General features: G+C 39.7%; 4 protein-coding genes and 1 long non-coding RNA gene across 7 annotated transcripts in view; 1 reads left to right on the top strand and 4 right to left on the bottom strand.

Annotated features, from left to right (window-relative positions):
- Positions 1-13: 13 nt before the first annotated feature.
- LOC127749147 (uncharacterized) lies at positions 14-689 on the top strand. The gene is made up of 2 exons (XR_008010992.1): positions 14-447; positions 538-689. It is a non-coding gene; the product is annotated as an uncharacterized LOC127749147 (long non-coding RNA).
- A 2-nt stretch (positions 690-691) lies between these two features.
- On the bottom strand, positions 692-5,464 carry LOC113201881 (regulator of telomere elongation helicase 1 homolog). The gene is made up of 13 exons (XM_026415845.2): positions 5,346-5,464; positions 4,461-4,683; positions 4,109-4,289; positions 3,856-4,031; positions 3,420-3,764; positions 3,191-3,331; positions 2,547-3,110; positions 2,403-2,464; positions 2,132-2,318; positions 1,936-2,055; positions 1,721-1,852; positions 1,395-1,646; positions 692-1,291 (listed from the first exon to the last, which is right to left on the bottom strand). The coding sequence occupies exons 2-13, from the start codon at positions 4,560-4,562 to the stop codon at positions 956-958; spliced, it is 2,598 nt and encodes an 865-aa protein (XP_026271630.1). The 5' UTR covers positions 4,563-4,683; positions 5,346-5,464; the 3' UTR covers positions 692-955.
- LOC113201882 (regulator of telomere elongation helicase 1-like) lies at positions 5,152-9,450 on the bottom strand. 2 transcript variants are annotated; one of them, XM_026415846.2, is made up of 12 exons: positions 9,071-9,450; positions 8,620-8,800; positions 8,355-8,530; positions 7,904-8,245; positions 7,717-7,830; positions 7,058-7,633; positions 6,855-6,916; positions 6,554-6,740; positions 6,346-6,465; positions 6,119-6,250; positions 5,782-6,015; positions 5,152-5,697 (listed from the first exon to the last, which is right to left on the bottom strand). In XM_026415846.2, exons 1-12 carry the CDS (start codon positions 9,170-9,172, stop codon positions 5,353-5,355), a joined length of 2,571 nt encoding a protein of 856 aa, XP_026271631.1. In that variant the 5' UTR covers positions 9,173-9,450; the 3' UTR covers positions 5,152-5,352. The 2 variants fall into 2 exon arrangements, with proteins under 2 accessions (XP_026271631.1, XP_052121962.1); XM_052266002.1 differs by lacking the exon at positions 9,071-9,450 and having other exon boundaries at positions 8,355-8,465; positions 8,620-8,781.
- Positions 9,451-9,921: 471 nt separating this feature from the next.
- LOC113201880 (regulator of telomere elongation helicase 1 homolog) lies at positions 9,922-14,115 on the bottom strand. Of its 2 annotated transcripts, none has more exons than XM_026415843.2 (12): positions 13,901-14,115; positions 13,475-13,664; positions 13,218-13,393; positions 12,764-13,117; positions 12,477-12,590; positions 11,824-12,399; positions 11,680-11,741; positions 11,390-11,573; positions 11,199-11,318; positions 10,970-11,101; positions 10,634-10,867; positions 9,922-10,548 (listed from the first exon to the last, which is right to left on the bottom strand). In XM_026415843.2, the coding sequence occupies exons 1-12, from the start codon at positions 14,006-14,008 to the stop codon at positions 10,180-10,182; spliced, it is 2,619 nt and encodes an 872-aa protein (XP_026271628.1). In that variant the 5' UTR covers positions 14,009-14,115; the 3' UTR covers positions 9,922-10,179. The 2 variants fall into 2 exon arrangements, with proteins under 2 accessions (XP_026271628.1, XP_026271629.1); XM_026415844.2 differs by having other exon boundaries at positions 13,484-13,664.
- Positions 14,116-14,426: 311 nt separating this feature from the next.
- LOC113201905 (uncharacterized) overlaps positions 14,427-17,523 on the bottom strand; it is a 167,512-nt gene continuing 164,415 nt past the window's right edge. The window contains exons 10-13 of the mRNA XM_052266007.1: positions 16,942-17,026; positions 16,712-16,787; positions 16,330-16,468; positions 14,427-16,129 (exon numbers count right to left, since the gene is read on the bottom strand). Of these exons, the coding sequence (XP_052121967.1) occupies positions 15,962-16,129; positions 16,330-16,468; positions 16,712-16,787; positions 16,942-17,026 (468 nt within the window). The 3' untranslated portion in view covers positions 14,427-15,961. The remainder of the gene's footprint in view (positions 16,130-16,329; positions 16,469-16,711; positions 16,788-16,941; positions 17,027-17,523) is intronic.

Below are 17,523 nucleotides of genomic sequence, written 5' to 3'. Positions count from 1 at the left end.
GGGGGGGGGGCGCACCCCCCAGGGAAGGGCATGGCATGACATGACGGGGCCCTCTGTAGTTGCACTGCCATCATTAGTTTGCGTATCGTACGTACCGCGGTCGAGAGTGACAAGTGTCAACGGCCTAAACAAATAACCTTTGACTATTGGCACAGCGTAGCCAGAATGAAATTCTTTTCCGCACAAGTGAACACCCCAGTCTTGTACTTTCCGTGAAAAAACAAAAATAAGCCGTGTGAAACTGAACAAACAACCTGCAGGCCTGTAGCAGGTGTGATCGGGGCACCATGATGGGGCCCCAAGCCCACATATAAGTCTTCAACCAAAGTTGGGAGGCTCTGATCAGAAGGACGCTAGCACCTGCAAAGCACTGTGAAGAAGAAAGAAGCAGCCATGGCCCAACTTCAGTGTTTCCTGCTCGTTCTGGCAGTCATCTTCTGCCTCCTGGTACGATGTGTTGACAAATCTCAAAGAGGTATTACTGAATGTATTGTTCTTCGCTCTCCAGCCTAATCGTTTCTTTTTCACTAATGGCAGAGTACCACTTCTGCGGCAGCGGTGCACAGCTGGCTTGACATATTGCTGGGCTGCGTGTCGTCGGAGGACTTCTGGGCCTGCATGAAGGCAACTGGTGCTCTTCCAGGAAAATAAAGGGTTCAGTAAAAAATAAAGGGTTCAGTAAACAAAAATCTTTGCAGTAATTACTATGTTTGGAGAGAACTCCTGCCATAGCTTTAACTATATATTCTCCACATTTTCTGCTATATTAACAAAAGTGGTTCAAAACAGTATGTAATATGCATAATAAGTTTAGTCAATCTTGATTACAATGATAGATCAATATATTTTAAATAGATATATTAACAGATAAGTAAATGTCACTATTAATCAATAAATTATCAAAAATAATTATAATAAACCTTGCACTTCCTGTATACACTCTGTATACAGATTTCTACTCCCACGAATCACCCAACCATTCCCCGTCCCCTGTGCTCTCACAGTCTGAATTGTCATCTACAGTATTTGTACTTTCCTTCAAACCTAACTGAGCTTTTACCTTTGCAATATCTGCACGTAACTCATTAGTTTTGGCACCAGCTTCTTCTAGTTTATGCCTTAGATTTAATAATTCTGAACATAATGTTTTACTTTTTTCTTTCTCAACAGCAATCAAACTAGCAAGCGCATGAAAACTGTTTGAAGAGTACTCTTCCTTTTCCATTTCATTCTTATGTTTCTCTCTTATTTTTTCTTGTTCCAGTTCAGTTTGAATTTTAATATCCTTCATCTAAAAAAAGGGAAAAAAAAGTCAATGTTACAAGTGGTTTTGATTTTACAATCATAGGGACTTGATGACAAACATTTATGTCTAGTTTTCAGTAAGGACCTACCTTTGAAGGAATAGCTTCAAAAAAGTCACCCAAGTAACTACCAATTTGGGAGAAACTAACTACTTGCTTTGATTCCTTCAGCCAGCCAGGTAGATCTGGATTTACATTGTATCTGTAGTGACTGGTTTGGGCATCCGTATATCTGACATCTGCCAGCACAACCACTCCGTAATCCCCCTGGTGTCGGATAATGCGACCCAAAGCTTGATTTACTGGTCTGACTGCTTCAGACCTGTACCATTCATTACTAGCCTGCTTAAAACAAAATTGATTAAAACAGTGATGGTTGATGACCAGGGAAAGAGGGTAAAGGGGGTTGAACTTACACTTTCACCATCCTTACGAGTGATGTGGATCTCTTTATGTTTTATATTCTGATCATCACTACTTAGAAACGGAACACCAAAAATTATGACAGCTCTTCCAAGGTCATCCTTGAAATCAAGCCCCTCACTCACCTAGAAGAAGGAAATTATGTTAGAGAATCAGTACAAACCTCAAATGTATAAGTTAGGAGACTTATTTAGCAATCTTTTTTAACCTTTCCCCGCAGCACACCAATCATACAAGCTCCATTGCTTCCAGGGTCTTCAATTTTCTGACTAAACGAGTTCTGAAGTCCTGGCAACTTTGATGCATCTTTTGGTTCTTGGTAAATGGGCTGAAAGGTTAAATTGCATATTTAAATAATTTCATACTTTACATACAGCCATATTTTCTACAAAGTGACTTGTTACCTTGATCTTATCAATTGCATCAAATAAAGAGGTACCAGGTTGATAAGGACTGTTTCGCCAGCTTTCAATACATTCTAATTTTGCCTCACCAGATGTAAAGAAAATAAGAAGGCCCTTAGGAGAAAAATTAGCAACCTTTAACACTAATTTTCCGAAAGCTGGATACAAAGTCTCGCCATTGTTCTTTCTGTAATAATAATACTAATGTGTGTTAGAAAATGGGTCACATCAAATTTTACTTCACATGCACCTGATCATCAGCTTCTTATACCTGTTTATATAGCTGGCTCTGAGGGGAACACCTTCGACCCCACCAATAGACAGAGCAAGAACCTGAAATATTGTAATACCATATAAAAAAGAGATATTGCAGAATGTTTGAAAGTAAAAAAACAAAAATCGGAACTTATCCTACCTGGGGCTTTCTGATGACATGGTCATTTTGAAGCTCAATTTCAAAAGGAATACCTAAACTCCTCGTCAATGGTGGGAGAGGTGACAATGTCCCACTTGTTACAATGAATGAATGAACTCCTCTTTTCTGTAAGAATCTCATAATGACACCAGCATCAAAGCACCAGAAAGAAAATGTTGGTACCTTCTTTTTCTCTTCATCTTCAGGAGTGAGCTTCTCTTTGAAAAACTGGAAGCTTTTTTCTAGTATTAATTCTTGAGAGCTTCCACAATCATCAGCGTCTAAGAAAAAGACATTGTATACTACATTCTGCATCTTCCTCAGGCCATCAATTTTTAATTTGTTTCCAGCACAAAATTGTGCAATATCCCTAAGATTTTGATACTGTCTTTGCCATTCTGTTTTAGTGAAACCAGCTTCAGAAAACATTGTGAAACAAAACTGCCCAGTTTTGGCAGTGCCAGCTTCCATAGACTCGAGACTGCGTCTAAGTTTAAACATAATTTTGTCAAGTTCACGAACCGACTTCTCTCCAGGTAATAGTTCAAGCAGCTTGTCATCAACCTTAAAATTCATAATGAAGTCAGATATATGAACATGATACAAAGGCACCCATGTGTACTATAACAGAAAAAGAAACATACCTCATTGCTCTCCAACATCCAGCTGTAAGTTTCCAACTCTCCTTGACAGTTTTCAACATCCACAATTGTCATATCAAATGACGCATTTGCTTCACACACTCTCTCAATATTATGCCCCTCGTCAATAATAACTATAGCATTCTTAAACAAAACAAAACAAATTTCATCAGTAGGTTGAAACATTTAGTTAAGATTTGAAACATGTAACATTTATAAAAAGAAAACATACATTTAAATCAAGTTTAAGTCCTCTCAAGATATGAGGGTTGAAAATATAAGAGTATGGCAAAAATATTATGTCAGCGTGCTCCTTGAGATGGCGTGACATGTAAAATGGACACACTCTATATTTTTTGCACTTTTCGATAAGGCTTTTTTGGTCAAATGCACCAGCCATGGTAAAGAGAACATCAGTTTTCTCTTCCTTCATTTTTTCAAAATTCTTGTAAAATGGGCAAGTGTGCTCGGCTTTACATTTTCCACATTGTCTTCCTGAATCTTCGATGTCAGGAATCACTTCAGGTACTGGGTTTGAACAGTAATTAGGTTTACGGAGTTCCCTGCATTTGTTGTCCTAAGACACACAATCATTAAGAAACAAATGAAATTCAGTTACAGTTGACAGTGAGTGGACTAAGAATTCTTTATGATGCGTAAAACCATACCAGATTGTCTCCAGCTTTTTTGGCAGATGGGTGAATACAAAGATGCCTGCGGGATGCTAACACTGTACTACGTAGATGCTGGTAGCCAGTGTTATCAAATTCATGAATAGCTTGTCTTATCTGCGAGTGGGTCCTTGAACAGAAGTATATTCTGTAGGTTTTGAAAGATTTTAAATCTGAAAACAAAAACCACAATCTCAAAGATTTGTCACGGGTCACCACCATCAGTGGTAATAACAGCATAAACTTTTACCTGATTTAGTCATTTCTTCAAGTGATATTTTATTATCAGATGTAGGATCACTCTCATTGATCAGTCGAAGATCGGGAACCTCCTGGTACTTTTTCTCTAAATCGAGCCATGCTAATGAGCCACATAATAAGCATAAAGTTTTGCCTGTTCCAGTTGGAGATTCTAACAAAGCACTTTTCCCCTAGAAATGTGATTGCAAATAATGAGAATAAAATTCATATTAACATGTAGGAAAAGATACAGAATATGACATTGTGAAAGAGGCCTAAAACTGTACTAATTGCACAAAAACAGAACAAAGCATTAAAGTAATTAAAGTAATGATAGCAGACAGCACAGTTCATTTACTTACAGCCTTTAAACTCTCTAGAAGTTTGGAGATAAAATTCTCCTGGGCAGGATAAGGTACAAAAGGGAATTTAACCCACGTGTCGTTTAACCTTAGCTTCTCCATGTTCTCCAGCCCGCCTGCCTGCAGTTGTGCAGCTCTCTTGCTTCTCTGATGTCAACTTCATGCAGACAGCCAGCAGACGTCTCAGTTTTCAAAACGTAAACAAAACAATCACTGTGACCAACTGCGCGACGACCAGAACAAAAGAAGCAATGACAGGATTAGGTGTTGCCAACAGCGCCTCGGCGCCTGGTGGTTGCTGGCGGTTCGTTTTGAACAGTACTGCAGGATAGTCCAGGATTCAGTATTCCAAAACACCTTTCTCCAGCAATCCAACAAAAAGAAAGGCATGGCTTTGTGTTATTTGAGGCTATTTGGATGAACGGAGCACGAGCACACCCAGCTAAATGTGGCAGGTTTCATGAAAAAATTCTAAAACTGTACATGATGTAGAAAATTATATAATTTAATCTTTGGAATGGAACCACACTTAAGGAAGGGCAGTAAATAATTTTACACTCATTGATACATATAAAATTAATATATATAAATATATATTAAATATTGAAATAATCAGAAGTTTTTTTCTGTTGAGTAAAATGGTTGTAGGAATGTAACTTTGTTATCAAGGTGGAATAAGAATATAAATAGGTAATAAAGTAATTTTACATACATTGATAAAACTGAAAATTTTAAGTACACATTGATCAGCATGTTTGATTTGGTGCTGATTAATTCTTTGACTAAAATATTACACAATACTGAAATACGTATACAGCTAATAATAGATGAATTTCAAAAAAAGCTGATTTCAGATGCTTAATTTGTCATGGCACTCTTACTTACTTTATCACTATCCTATTGCTTCGTCCCACTCCCCATCGCCTGTGCTCTCACAATCAGAGTCATAGTCTGTGCAGTTGTGAGCAGTTGTTGTGGTTTCTGTTAGACCAATTTTATCTTTTGTCATAGCGATCTCCAAAAGTAACAGGGCAGTTGCAGCTGATGCATCCTGTAATTTTTTCTCCAAATTTAATATTTCTGTGCAAAGAGTCTCTTTTCTCTTTGTCTCAACGATTTTTAATTTAGAAAGATCATGGTAATCATAAGCTGGATATTGTTCAACTTCCATTTCCTTTCGATGTCGCAGCCTTATCTTTTCTTGCTGAATTTCAGTTCTTCGTTTAATGTCCTTCATCTACAAAATTGTTATTTAGTAGGCAAGCCGGTTTAAAGGAAAGCGGAGTAGACACAGTTTCACATGAAAATTAGGTGGGCTTACCTTTGAAGGGATGGTTGAAAAGAAATTCTTCAAGCGATTACTAATCTGGGGGAATAACACTACCTCTCTACCTCTTTGAAGCCAACCAGGTAGAGAACGGATGATTTTGTAATTAGAAATGTACCTGACATCTGCCAAAACAACCACTCCATAATCGCCCTGGTGGCGGATAATCCGCCCCAAGGCTTGATTCACTGGTCTGATTGCTTGAGCTTGATACCAATCATCCTCAGCCTTACAAAAAGACATTAATTATGATAAGAAAGAAAAACATTGACAACTGAAATGTTATTGATTGTTTAGTAGAGGAACAAGAAATAATTGTAAAAAGGCTTACCTCTGCACTGTCATGTTCACGAATGTGTTTCTTTTTATGAATCACCCATGGATCCATATAGGGTGGATAAGGCAATCCAAACATAACAACGGCTCTTCCAAGATCATCCTTAAAATCTATTCCTTCACTTACCTAGAAACATATTGAGGAGGGAGGAACTTATTCTAAGCTAGCCAAAAAGGGCAGATGGGGTGAAAGTTTTTGGAATTTACTAATTAACCTCGTACCTTGCCACTCAAAACACCAATCAAGCATGCACCTTTGCTGTTTGGTTCAGCAATTTTTTGACCAAATAATTTTTGGAGTCCAGGTAAATCTGATGACAACTTGGGTTCTTCATAAATTACCTAAATTTAATTTAGTTTTTAGATACTAAATGGGTATAAAAAAGTAACAAGTTTTGCTGTTTTGTTTTTCTAAAGAAGAGTACATTACCTTTTCAGTTTCAATTGCAGCATACAGACTGGAGTAATGTTGGAAAGGAGTTTTACTCCAGACATCTAAGCAGTCTTTTTTAACTCTACCTGAAGGGAAAAAAATGAGAAGACCTTTTGGTGAAACTTCTGCCACCTTGAATACTAATTTTCCAAAAGCAGAATATACACTGTTCTTATTTTTTTCTCTGGAATAAACAAGATAATAATCCAACTGGTTTTAAAATATGTTTACCACAAATAAAGATATAGAAAAAAACGTCTGAAGTCTTGTGTGATCAGTAGGAATAAGAAAATGGTACCTGTAGTCGTATCTTGCATCAAGCTTGGCATTTCCCACTTGGCCTACAGACAAGGCAAGAATCTGGAAAGAGTCAGCAAGTTAAGTCCATTGATTCAAAATGAGGAAAATTGATCACCTGTCTGCTCACACCACATTAGTGCTCTCAAGACAGTACTTTTAACAAAATTACACAGCAGGGATATGGGATGGGAGTTGTCTCACCTGAGATTTATCTATGACATGTTCATTTATGAGCTCAATCTCAAAGGGTATGCCTAAGCTCCTCTTCAAAGGTAGTAGAGGAGAAAGTGTCCCGCTTGTGACAATGAATGAATGTACACCTTGTTTTTGAAGAGATTTCATAATGACACTAGCATCGAAGCACCACAAAAATATTTTTGGCTCCACCTCTTTTAGTATCTCTTCTGGTGTGAGCTTTTCTTTGTAAAGCACAAAGCTTTTTTCCAAAGTCGATTCTTGTGAGCCATCACAATCATCACTATCTAGGTAGAATACAGTCTCTACAACATTAACTATTTTTTTCAAGCCCTCTGTTTTCAATTCCTTTCCCCCTAAAAACTGAGTAATCTCCTTTAGATTATAAAGAAGTCTTCGCCAATCCTGTTTGGTAAAACCAGATTCAGAAAATATTGAGATACAAAATTGACCGTTTTTGGCATTGTTGGGTTCCAGAGTCTCAAGTTTGTGTCTAAGTTTTTCCAAAATCTTTATAAGTTCAAGCACATGTTTCTCTTCTACATCAGTAGGAAACTCTTCATCATCAACGCATTCTAAAGCCTGGTAAACAGGAAAAGAACTGTTTAGTGAGTAAAAACATTAAAGGGAAAAATAATTAAGGAAAATGGGAAAAGTAACTTTACCTTTTTTAACTCTTTCAAGCAGTTAGTAACATCTGGGACTTGTATTGAGAATGAAGCATTTTCTTCACACACCTTTTCAAGATTGTGGCCTTCGTCAATAATGATGATTGCATTCTAAGAAAGAAAGGTCACCATGCAACTAAATTTGAATTAACATAAAAAATCATCTTTATAAAATTTTACAAACCTTTATATCAATATTCATTCCCTTCAAGATATGAGGGTTGAAAATGTATGAATAAGGCAAAAATATTATGTCAGCTTTCTCTTTTAAATGACGCGACATATAAAACGGGCAAACTTTGTATTCCTTGCATTTAGCAATCAAGCTTTTTTGGTCAAAGGCCCCAGCCATAATGAAAGGCTCATCAGTTTTATTTTTCTTCATTTCTTCAAAATTAGTATAAAATGGACATGTATGGTCGCTTTTACATCTTCTGCATTTCTGCAAATCCTCAATGTCAGGGTTAATATCAGGGTTTGGGGCGTCACATTTTGATTTTTTTCGTAGTGATCTGCACTTGTTATCCTGCAACACAAAATATACTACAATTATCAAAACTTTTAAAGCACAATGTGTTTTAATGCTTATTTCAATAAAAACTCCATATTTTGGCGATGGAATAATGATATCATACCAAATTACTACCAGCCTGTTTGGCGGACGGGTGAATACATAAGTGGGTTCGTGATGCCAACACTGCGCTTCGCAGGTGTTGGTATCCAGTCGTCTTAAATTCTTGAATGGCCTGCATTATTTGAGAATGAGTTCTGGTACAAAAGTATATTTTATAACTTTTGGGAGGATTGATATCTAGGTTTAACAAACAGGACCAATCAAAACAGATGGCCAAATTTTTTACATTATCCAAGATAAGCAGAAAATTACACAGGAAATCCTACCTGGCACAGACATTTCATTGTAGTATGTTTGATTGTCTGGTAATGGGACACTCTCGTTTATGACTCTGAGATCTGGTATCTCTTGATACCTTTTCTCCAAATCGAGCCATGCCAATGATGCACATAATAGACATAAGGTTTTACCAGTCCCAGTAGGTGACTCCAACAAAGCATTTTTTCCCTTTGGAAAAGGGCATTGATATAATAAACAGAACGCATGCAAATCAACTTTACATACCAATTTCTAATTTGACAATAATAAAAAGTTAAAGAGAACCAAGGTGTCTATCCACCTTGAAGAGAACCAAAATAATCACTACTGATAATAATACATGTTTACTAGATTAAACAATTTAATTTGCACAATCTAAAATTTTAATGGGGGATTGAATTAATATTATTTTTTATTTGATTTACACAGAAACCAGAGAACAGGGGTTTGTTTACTTACACCGTTTACACCTTCTAACAGTTTTGACATGAATGCCTCTTGAGAGGGATACGGCACAAAAGGAAAATGGACCCACAAATCGTGAATTTTAAACTTTTCCATAGTCACGATAAGAGTAATAATGAAATATTGTAGTGCTCCTCACTTCCTCTTATCCTTGCCGCGCAAAGAACGCGAAGAAATACTTTAAAAAAAACAAAGCGAACAAAAGAATCACGCAACTCACGACTGGCCAACCTCGGGACGATGAGGAAGGGAACGGCGGCCGACATGTAAACCCCCCAACACCAACGACTTCTGACCATAAGCGTTTATTTCAGAAAGGTTGACTACTGATCTCGATAATGTAACAGACTTAAAAACATTTAAAACAAACTCAATCTGTAGGTCTGTGTGAAGGCTTTTTGTTTCCAAGCCCGCCAAGGTTCGTTCTGACGCTATTTAATGAGCAAGGCTGCAGTTTTCAGCTGACTTCACGGTTGAACCGCGAGCAGCCACCCACCCCCCGTGCAGCAGGTTGCGACACACCTTTAAGCCGAACAACGCACAAACAATAAATCAGAAATGAAGTACAACTTTCAAGTGGCACTGGTTTTCCCTCCCCGCCAGCATGACGCCGTGCGGGGTAGGCCACACGGGCGGCGCGCGCGCACGCCTGCTGAGCGCGCTGCCTACCCCGCGGCCGGCGGGCGCTCGCAGGTGGGCCGGCAGAGTAAGGTGTAATAATAGAGGTAACACCTTACAGCAGAGCCGTGGTCAGGGTCAGGGTCACTCACCTTCTCCACCTCCACCTGTGGATTAAACATATCGAGCCAGAGGTGATAGGTTAAATGAAAAAATTCTAAAACCAGTCTCACATGAAGCAGAAAATGATATATATATAATTTGATCTTTGGAATGGAACCACATTGAACTCAAGCAGGGCAGTTGTTAATTTTACACTCATTGATAAGGATGATTAATTAAAAAACAAACAATGTTTGATAATTAATTTGATCACTGAAATAATCACTAACAAAAAAGCATACAGTAATAACAAAATCTTGAAATGCAAGCAAAAGAATGTTAGATATTGAAATTTGCAAATATTCTTTTGGTTACATCGTTGCTCAGTTAACCATTTTACATTTGGGTCCTATTGCTTCATCCCACTCCCCATCGCCTGTGCTTTCACAATCGGAGTCGTAATCTGTGCAATTGTCCGCAGCAGTAGTGCATACTTCCCTTATACCAATTTTAACTTTTGTCTCAGCAATTTCTACAAGTAACGATTGAGTTAAAGCTGATGCACTCTGTATTTTTTTCTCCAGGTCTAATATTTCTTTAGATAGAATTTGTTTTCTTTTAGTCTCAACCATCTTTAAATTGGAAAGGTCATGGTAGTCATAAGCAGGATGTTCTTCTATCTCCATTTCTTTTTGGTGTCTTTCCCGTATTTTTTCTTGTTGAATTTCAGTTCTCTTTTTAATGTTCTTCATCTGCAAATATGGGTAGTAAATTCATGAGGCAACACAGAGTAGGCTTAATTCCTTCAAAGTGAAGATAGACCAGATAGACACTTACCTTTGAAGGGATGGTGGAAAAGAAATTCTTTAAGCGATAGCTGACCTGGGGAAATGCCACAACCTCTCTAGCTTTTTTAAGCCATCCAGGAAGTTCTTTGATAATTCTTTGGTCAATGATGTATCGAGTGTCTGCAAGAACCACAACTCCATAATCCCCTTGGTGTCTGATGATTCTCCCCAAGGCCTGATTTACTGGTCTAATTCCTTGTGATAGGTACCAATCTTCATCAGCCTACAAGAGACACAACAAATTTAAGTTAATTTGGAAATAAAATATTTGTAATCATAATCATAGATGAAAATGAAAAGATGAAAATATGGGGACCAAACTTACTTCTTCACCACGATGTTCACAAATATGTTTTCTTTTATGCTTTACCCATGGATCCATAAAGGGTGGAAATGGAATGCCGAACATTATAACAGCCCTTCCCAGGTCATCTTTAAAATCTATTCCTTCACTCACCTGAAAAGAGACAAAATTACACATTTGTACATCATCTTGGCACAAGGCAGAAGAAATACTCAGGGTAAGAACATATAAAGAAGTATAGCTTTTGTACCTTGCCACTCAATACACCAACTAGGCATGCTCCTTTGCTGTTGGGCTCAGCAATTTTTTTGAAGAATACTTTTTGAAGTCCAGGTAAATCTGATGAGTTTTTGGGTTCTTCATAAATCACCTAAAATGTTACAATATTGTGAACAAAGAGAAATCTTTGAGCACAATCATTCAATAAAAATATAATAATACCTTTTGCTTTTCAATTGCATCATACAAACTGGAATCTTGGAAAGGAGTGTTGTTCCAGTTATCTAGACAGTCTTTTTTAACTTTTCCAGAGGGAAAGAAAATGAGGAGGCCCTTTGGTGAAACTTCAGCCACCTTTAAAACTAATTGTCCAAAAGCTGGATACAAAATGTCCTTGTTTCTTTCTCTGCAATACAAAATGTCTTCATTAGAATTACTTCACAATGTGCGCAACTCAGAGGATACACAAATCCCTCGACAAATCCGCATAGATAGAAAAACAATACACCAACCTGTAATTGAATCTTGCATCAAGACTAGCCTTTTCCACTCTACCAATAGACAAAGCAAGAACCTGAAAAAAATATTCAAGTGAAATCCATGGCACTAAGTAATTTGCTTAAATAATAATACAGGCAATATGGAAGCTATCTCACCTGGGATGTATCTATAACGTGTTCATTTATGAGTTCAACCTCAAAGGTGATACCTAAGCTACTTTTTAATGGCTCCAGAGGAGAAAGTGTGCCACTTGTGACAATGAACGAATGCACCCCTTTCCTCTGCAGGGACTTCATAATAACTCCAGCGTCAAAGCACCACAAAAATATTTTTGGTTCCACACCAGTAAGTATGGTCTCAGGAGTTAGCTTTTCTTTGTAAAGCACAAAGCTTTTTTCCAAAGTTGATTCTTGAGATCCATCACCATCATCACTATCCAAGTAAAAAACCGTGGTAACCACATTAGTTATTTTTCTCATGCCCTCAGTTTTGAGTTCTTTCTCCCCAAAAAACTGTGCAACTTCCTTCAGATTATGAAGTTGTCTTCGCCACTCTTTCTTAGTGAAGCCAGAATCAGAAAAAATGGAGATACAAAATTGGCCATTTCTTGCCTTGTCAGCTTCCAAAAGCTCTAAATTTTTTCGAAGTTTCACCAAAATTTCTTGAAGTTCATGCAGGTCCCTTTCTCTCACAGAAGCAGGAAACTTCTCATCACCAGTGTACTCTAAGGCCTACAATAATAATGTGAACATTTTAGTTATGAGAAAGATAGATCCCCCCAAAATAAAAGTATACAGTATATACTTGCGTTTTTCAACTCTTTCGAGCAATTATCAACATCTGAGAATTGAATGGAAAATGATGCATTTTCTTCACACACTTTTTCAAGGTTGTGGCCTTCATCAATTATAATGATTGCATTCTGGAACCAAGAAATACTGATGAGACAAATGACACTGAAGCAAAGCAATATGAAATAGCTAAGGGGCTTTGCCAACTACCCCCATAAATAAATGTAATCAGTTGAAACCAAATGGCTCTAAAGGATTACAGTATGATAATAAAAATCAATTAACTAAAAATGTTGGTACATACCATTATATCAAGATTCAGGCCCTTCAAGATATGTGGATTAAAAATGTAGGAATAAGGCAAAAAAATGACATCAGCTGTTTCTTTGAGGTGTCGTGACATATAAAATGGGCAAACACTGTACTTCTTACACTTCTCTATCAGAGTTTTTTGGTCAAAAGCTCCTGAAAAGGTAAAAGGAAAGTCGAGCTCATCACCTTTAGCTTTCTTCATTTCTTGAAAATTTGTGTAGAAAGGGCAAGTGTGGTCACAGTTGCATTTTTGGCACTTTTTAGGCACATCTTCTATGTCAGGAATGACTAATGGATCGGGGGCATCGCATTTTGTCTTTTTTCGAAGTGATCTGCACTTGTTGTCCTGTGGTACAACACATAATAAGAAGTTAGTGAAAGATAATGTAGTCTGATGTCAATTCATTTCATACACAAAATTTTATTATGATGAGATTTTATCATACCAAATTACCCCCCGCCTTTTTGGCGGATGGGTGGATGCAAAGGTGGTTTCTAGATGCCAAGACTGTAGTCCGGAGATGCTGGTACCCAGTGTTTTTGAACTCCTGAATGGCCTGCATAATTTGCGAGTGGGTACGGGAGCAAAAATATATTTTATGGCTTTTCGGAGGTTTGAAATCTATGGAACAACAATCAATAAGGGACACAATTTTGCAATGCCTTAAGATTAGCAGAAAGTTAAATTTAAAAAAAGCCCTACCTGACTGACCTGACACAGGCATTTCATCACCAGTTGTTTCATTTTCTGCTGAAGGGCCACTCTCGTTCATTAATCTCAGATCAGGTATCTCCTTATACCGCTTCTCTAAGTCGAGCCAAGCCATAGAGGCGCACAACAAACATAATGTTTTACCTGTTCCAGTTGGTGACTCCAACAAACCATTTTTTCCCTAGAAAGAACAGAGATTGATGAGATAAATTTGAAAAAATGTCTATGATCAGAGCTAAAACCACTTGATAATAAAATATCGACTTTGTGAAAGAATGATTGTGTCATGCAAAGATCGCTAGAATAAATATTATCAAGATAATGACAATAATAATGGTCATAGTTAAAAGACCCAAAATTAATTTGTGTTTATAACTCGAAACCGGCGAGACCGGTGGGTTAAGGGTAAATACTTACACCATTCAAACTTTCCAACAGTTTTGCCATGAATGCCTCCTGAGAGGGATACGGTACGAAAGGGAAATGAACCCATATGTCGTGTATTTTAAACTTTTCCATTGTCATGAACTATTGCAGTTTCCTTCAAGTGCAGCACGATACTCCTTGACGTGTGGACAAAGACACCAAAGACTTATTCAAACACCAGACGCAGTAGCAGACGACCAAGAGACAAAACACTTACGCCTACGCTCCCAGAAAACAAAAGAAGGTTGGTAGGTAGAGGCATGAAGACCAGGTTGGGTAACTTCGGGACAGTAATGTAGCAGTCTGTTTTAACCCCATTATTCTCTTGACAGTGAGCGTTGATGTCAGAGAGACTTTCACTCCCCCCTAAAATAACTCTCAGAACAGTTTCCCCCTGTTCTAGCTTTTGATGGAACTTCATCCATAGATCTCCGTATTGCTTAGAAGCCCGCCAAGTTCAAAAGGTTCGTTCCTTCTGATGGCAATGGGTAACAGGTAGAAAAAAAAGAAGCCCAGGTTGTGTTAACTTTAATTTATTTACCTAACTACATTTACAACAATCTATCATTATAGGCAGACTAGCCTAAGGTCACACTTTTCCTCTCCCCCTCTCGCCTGCGATCTCCTATGCTGCCCGTGCTTCGAAAAGTGGGACCTTAGGCTAGACTCACTATAAACTCATATATACATTTTGCACAGTTGAACATATTATAGACTAAAGTTAAAAACAAACAGAGTATCACAAACTGTTAGGTACAATTGAGATTTTCCAACAGCAGTCTAGTTAAATTATAGCCCACTACCTAGATTTAAAATATCAGGAACGATTTTTCTGTAAATAGAATTATTATTGCTAGATGTACACAATATTTCACCATAATCCTGGCTAGTAATACATATGTTAAATAACAAAGAAGACAAGAGGAGTAACAATGGAAAGAAAAGACACTGGTCCAAACATGCTGCTCCTTCTTACTTAAATTAAAAAATTATGTGGCTGAAAGTTTTCAAAAGGTGGTTTGAGGGGGAAGGGAAATGAGCATATGGATTCAGGAAAGGACCCAATATCAGCCTGCTAATATTAGGGAATTATTTTGACTTTATCAGACAAAAAGTTAAGAAATTGATAATGAAAGAGTCTACTATGCCCACACTGAGAGTAATCATCAACAAATCAATATCACAATAATCTACAACATTATCTTGTAGAACAAGAAATTAATAAATACTATGTACACATATTAGAAGAAAATGCATAACGCACTTATTTAAGAGGGTATTGGTACATAAACTGCCGGGGGCAATACAAAATAGTAAATATCCACAAGGAAGCACGAAAAATGTAACGATCCACAGCCTCCACTACAGAATCTTACTCTACGCAAGGCTCCAGCCCCGTAAAACACTCATACACTCCAGATCGTCTATGTTTGGCGCATAAGCCCCCACACCGCGATCGACCAACCACGAACCCAGTTACTTCTCTGCGAAATGAGACTTTCTTTTCTTCTTCTTCTTCAAGAATCGAGTCTGTAAGTTTGGGGCGATGATACTCCATCCAAGCGCGAGGGGTGCGCTAGGGAGACGACCAGCGAGGGGTCGCGACGCCTCGCTCAGAGCGAGGGGTATGGTCTAGGGATTTCCAAATCAGAACATTTTCCGGAAAAAAAATGAAACTTTTCCAGAGAAAAATTTAAAATGTTGTAATATTTCCAGAAAAAATAAAATAAAATAAAAAATTATAAGGGAATGGTTCAAAAATTTTGAAAACAAAAGATGTTCTTGAAAAATTTCCCCAAAATAATTTTCTGGAAAATTAAAATCCCTAGTGTGGTCTCGGCCCCGCCGCAAGCCGCAGGCAGGGCTGGACCTGCCTCAGGGCCCTGCGGACGCCGCCGACGAGGACGCCGCCGACGAGGACGCCGCCGACGAGGACGCCGCCGACGAGGACGCCGCCGACGAGGACGCCGCCGACGACGGGGGTCACGACTGGCGCGTGGCGGGCTCGCTGGGGGCGTGCCGGCGACGCACGGTCACCGGCACCGACTCTGATCATGGAACCAGCCCGCCGCCGGCCCCGCCGCCCTGGCCGCGCTGCTGCTGCTGCTGCTGCCGCGGCAGGTGCAGCACGGACGTGCAGTTGTTGCGGCCGCGCAGGTGCTTCGTGGCGATCGTGTCCTCGAACGGGCCCACGTTGTTCTCGCTCATGGCGTCGCGGACCTGGACAAGGAACAAGAGGGGGAAAATCCTCAAGCTGAACGACGAATAAATCAAAAAGAAATCAAATACAACAACTACTGCTCTCCGCCAGAGCATGGCGCCGTGCGGGGTAGGCCACACGTGCGGCGGGCGCGCACGCCTGCTCGGCGCGTTGCCTACCCCGCGGCCGGCGGGCGCTCGCCGCCTCGCAGCTCACTCACCTTCTCCACCTCCCGCATCACGCGCAGGAAGTTCTGGCCGGCGAGCTTCTTGAGGTCCTCGGCGGACCAGCGGCCCGAGCGGATCAGCTCGGCGAACAGCACCGGGTAGCTGGACACGTCCTCCAGGCCCTGCGGCGTCCTGCGCGAGCGAAACACATCACGTCAACACACTGAAAAAATAAAACCATCGGCAATTTTTTTTTCACAATCATGTCGCATCACGTATTGGTAATGGAAATGGGAATGACAAACAAATCTGTGATCATGGCATGGTTGTAATTTTTTTCCCAGTCTAGCCGTAATGTTATTTTTTCATCTCAGTCAATTTCTTTTCACGGCAAAAAAAAAAAAAATAAAAAATGTGAGGGTATGCTAAACGTACGCGTTGATGCCGTCGAAGCCGGCGCCGAGCCCGACGTGGTCCACGCCGGCAACGTCCCTGATGTGGTTAATGTGGGCTGCAACAGAAAACCGCACGTCACGGGGCAGCTCAGAAAGGGAAGCAGACAGGGCGAACAAAAATCCGTCTTTCATCTGCAAACTTTCTGTCCCTCTCTTCTTCAAAACACGGAAAAAATTACAAGGGTGAGAGAAGTTTAAAACTGAACTCACCGACGGCGTCCTCTACCGTGGAGAACTCACTGCAGGACAGGAAGTGCGAATAGAAGTTGACCATGACCAATCCCCGATTGTTAGCCTGCAACAAAGAACAACACAAATAATTAGTTTGATCATTTCTAATTTTACTGGACGCTCATCTATGCCCGTTTTGAGATGATGATGTTCTACAAAAGAAAATTCTGTTTACAGTTTTATTTTAGACGCATCATCATTGCTGCTGGTGTCAAGCGGTGATGGTTACATTAACATTTTCCTCTGCTCGCTGCTGTACCGGTGTCTACTGTGTCGGCGTCTTCCCCTCATTTCACATGGATAGGGAAGGAGAGGAGGAGGAGGGGTGGGTAGGGTAGCTAGTTGGAAGGCAGGGGGAGGAAGGGTGGGAGGAACTGTTGGGAGAGGAGGGGGGAGGGGGATAAAGCGGCGCGCTGTGTCGCAGCGCCAGGGGGGACCCGAGCAGCTCAGCCGCGCACCGGAAGCCGTCAGCGGCGGCGTGGACGCACTTGGCGCACCTCCCTCCCTCAGCTCCCTCACCCCTCGCCTTTACTTCCCTCCCGGCAGCTCTCTCTCCCCCCC

Source organism: Frankliniella occidentalis, unplaced genomic scaffold, assembly GCF_000697945.3.
Source record: "Frankliniella occidentalis isolate FOCC.00 unplaced genomic scaffold, Focc_3.1 Scaffold3, whole genome shotgun sequence".
In the NCBI taxonomy this organism is placed as follows: Eukaryota; Metazoa; Arthropoda; class Insecta; order Thysanoptera; family Thripidae; genus Frankliniella; species Frankliniella occidentalis.
This window is presented reverse-complemented; position numbering and strand designations above follow the sequence as displayed.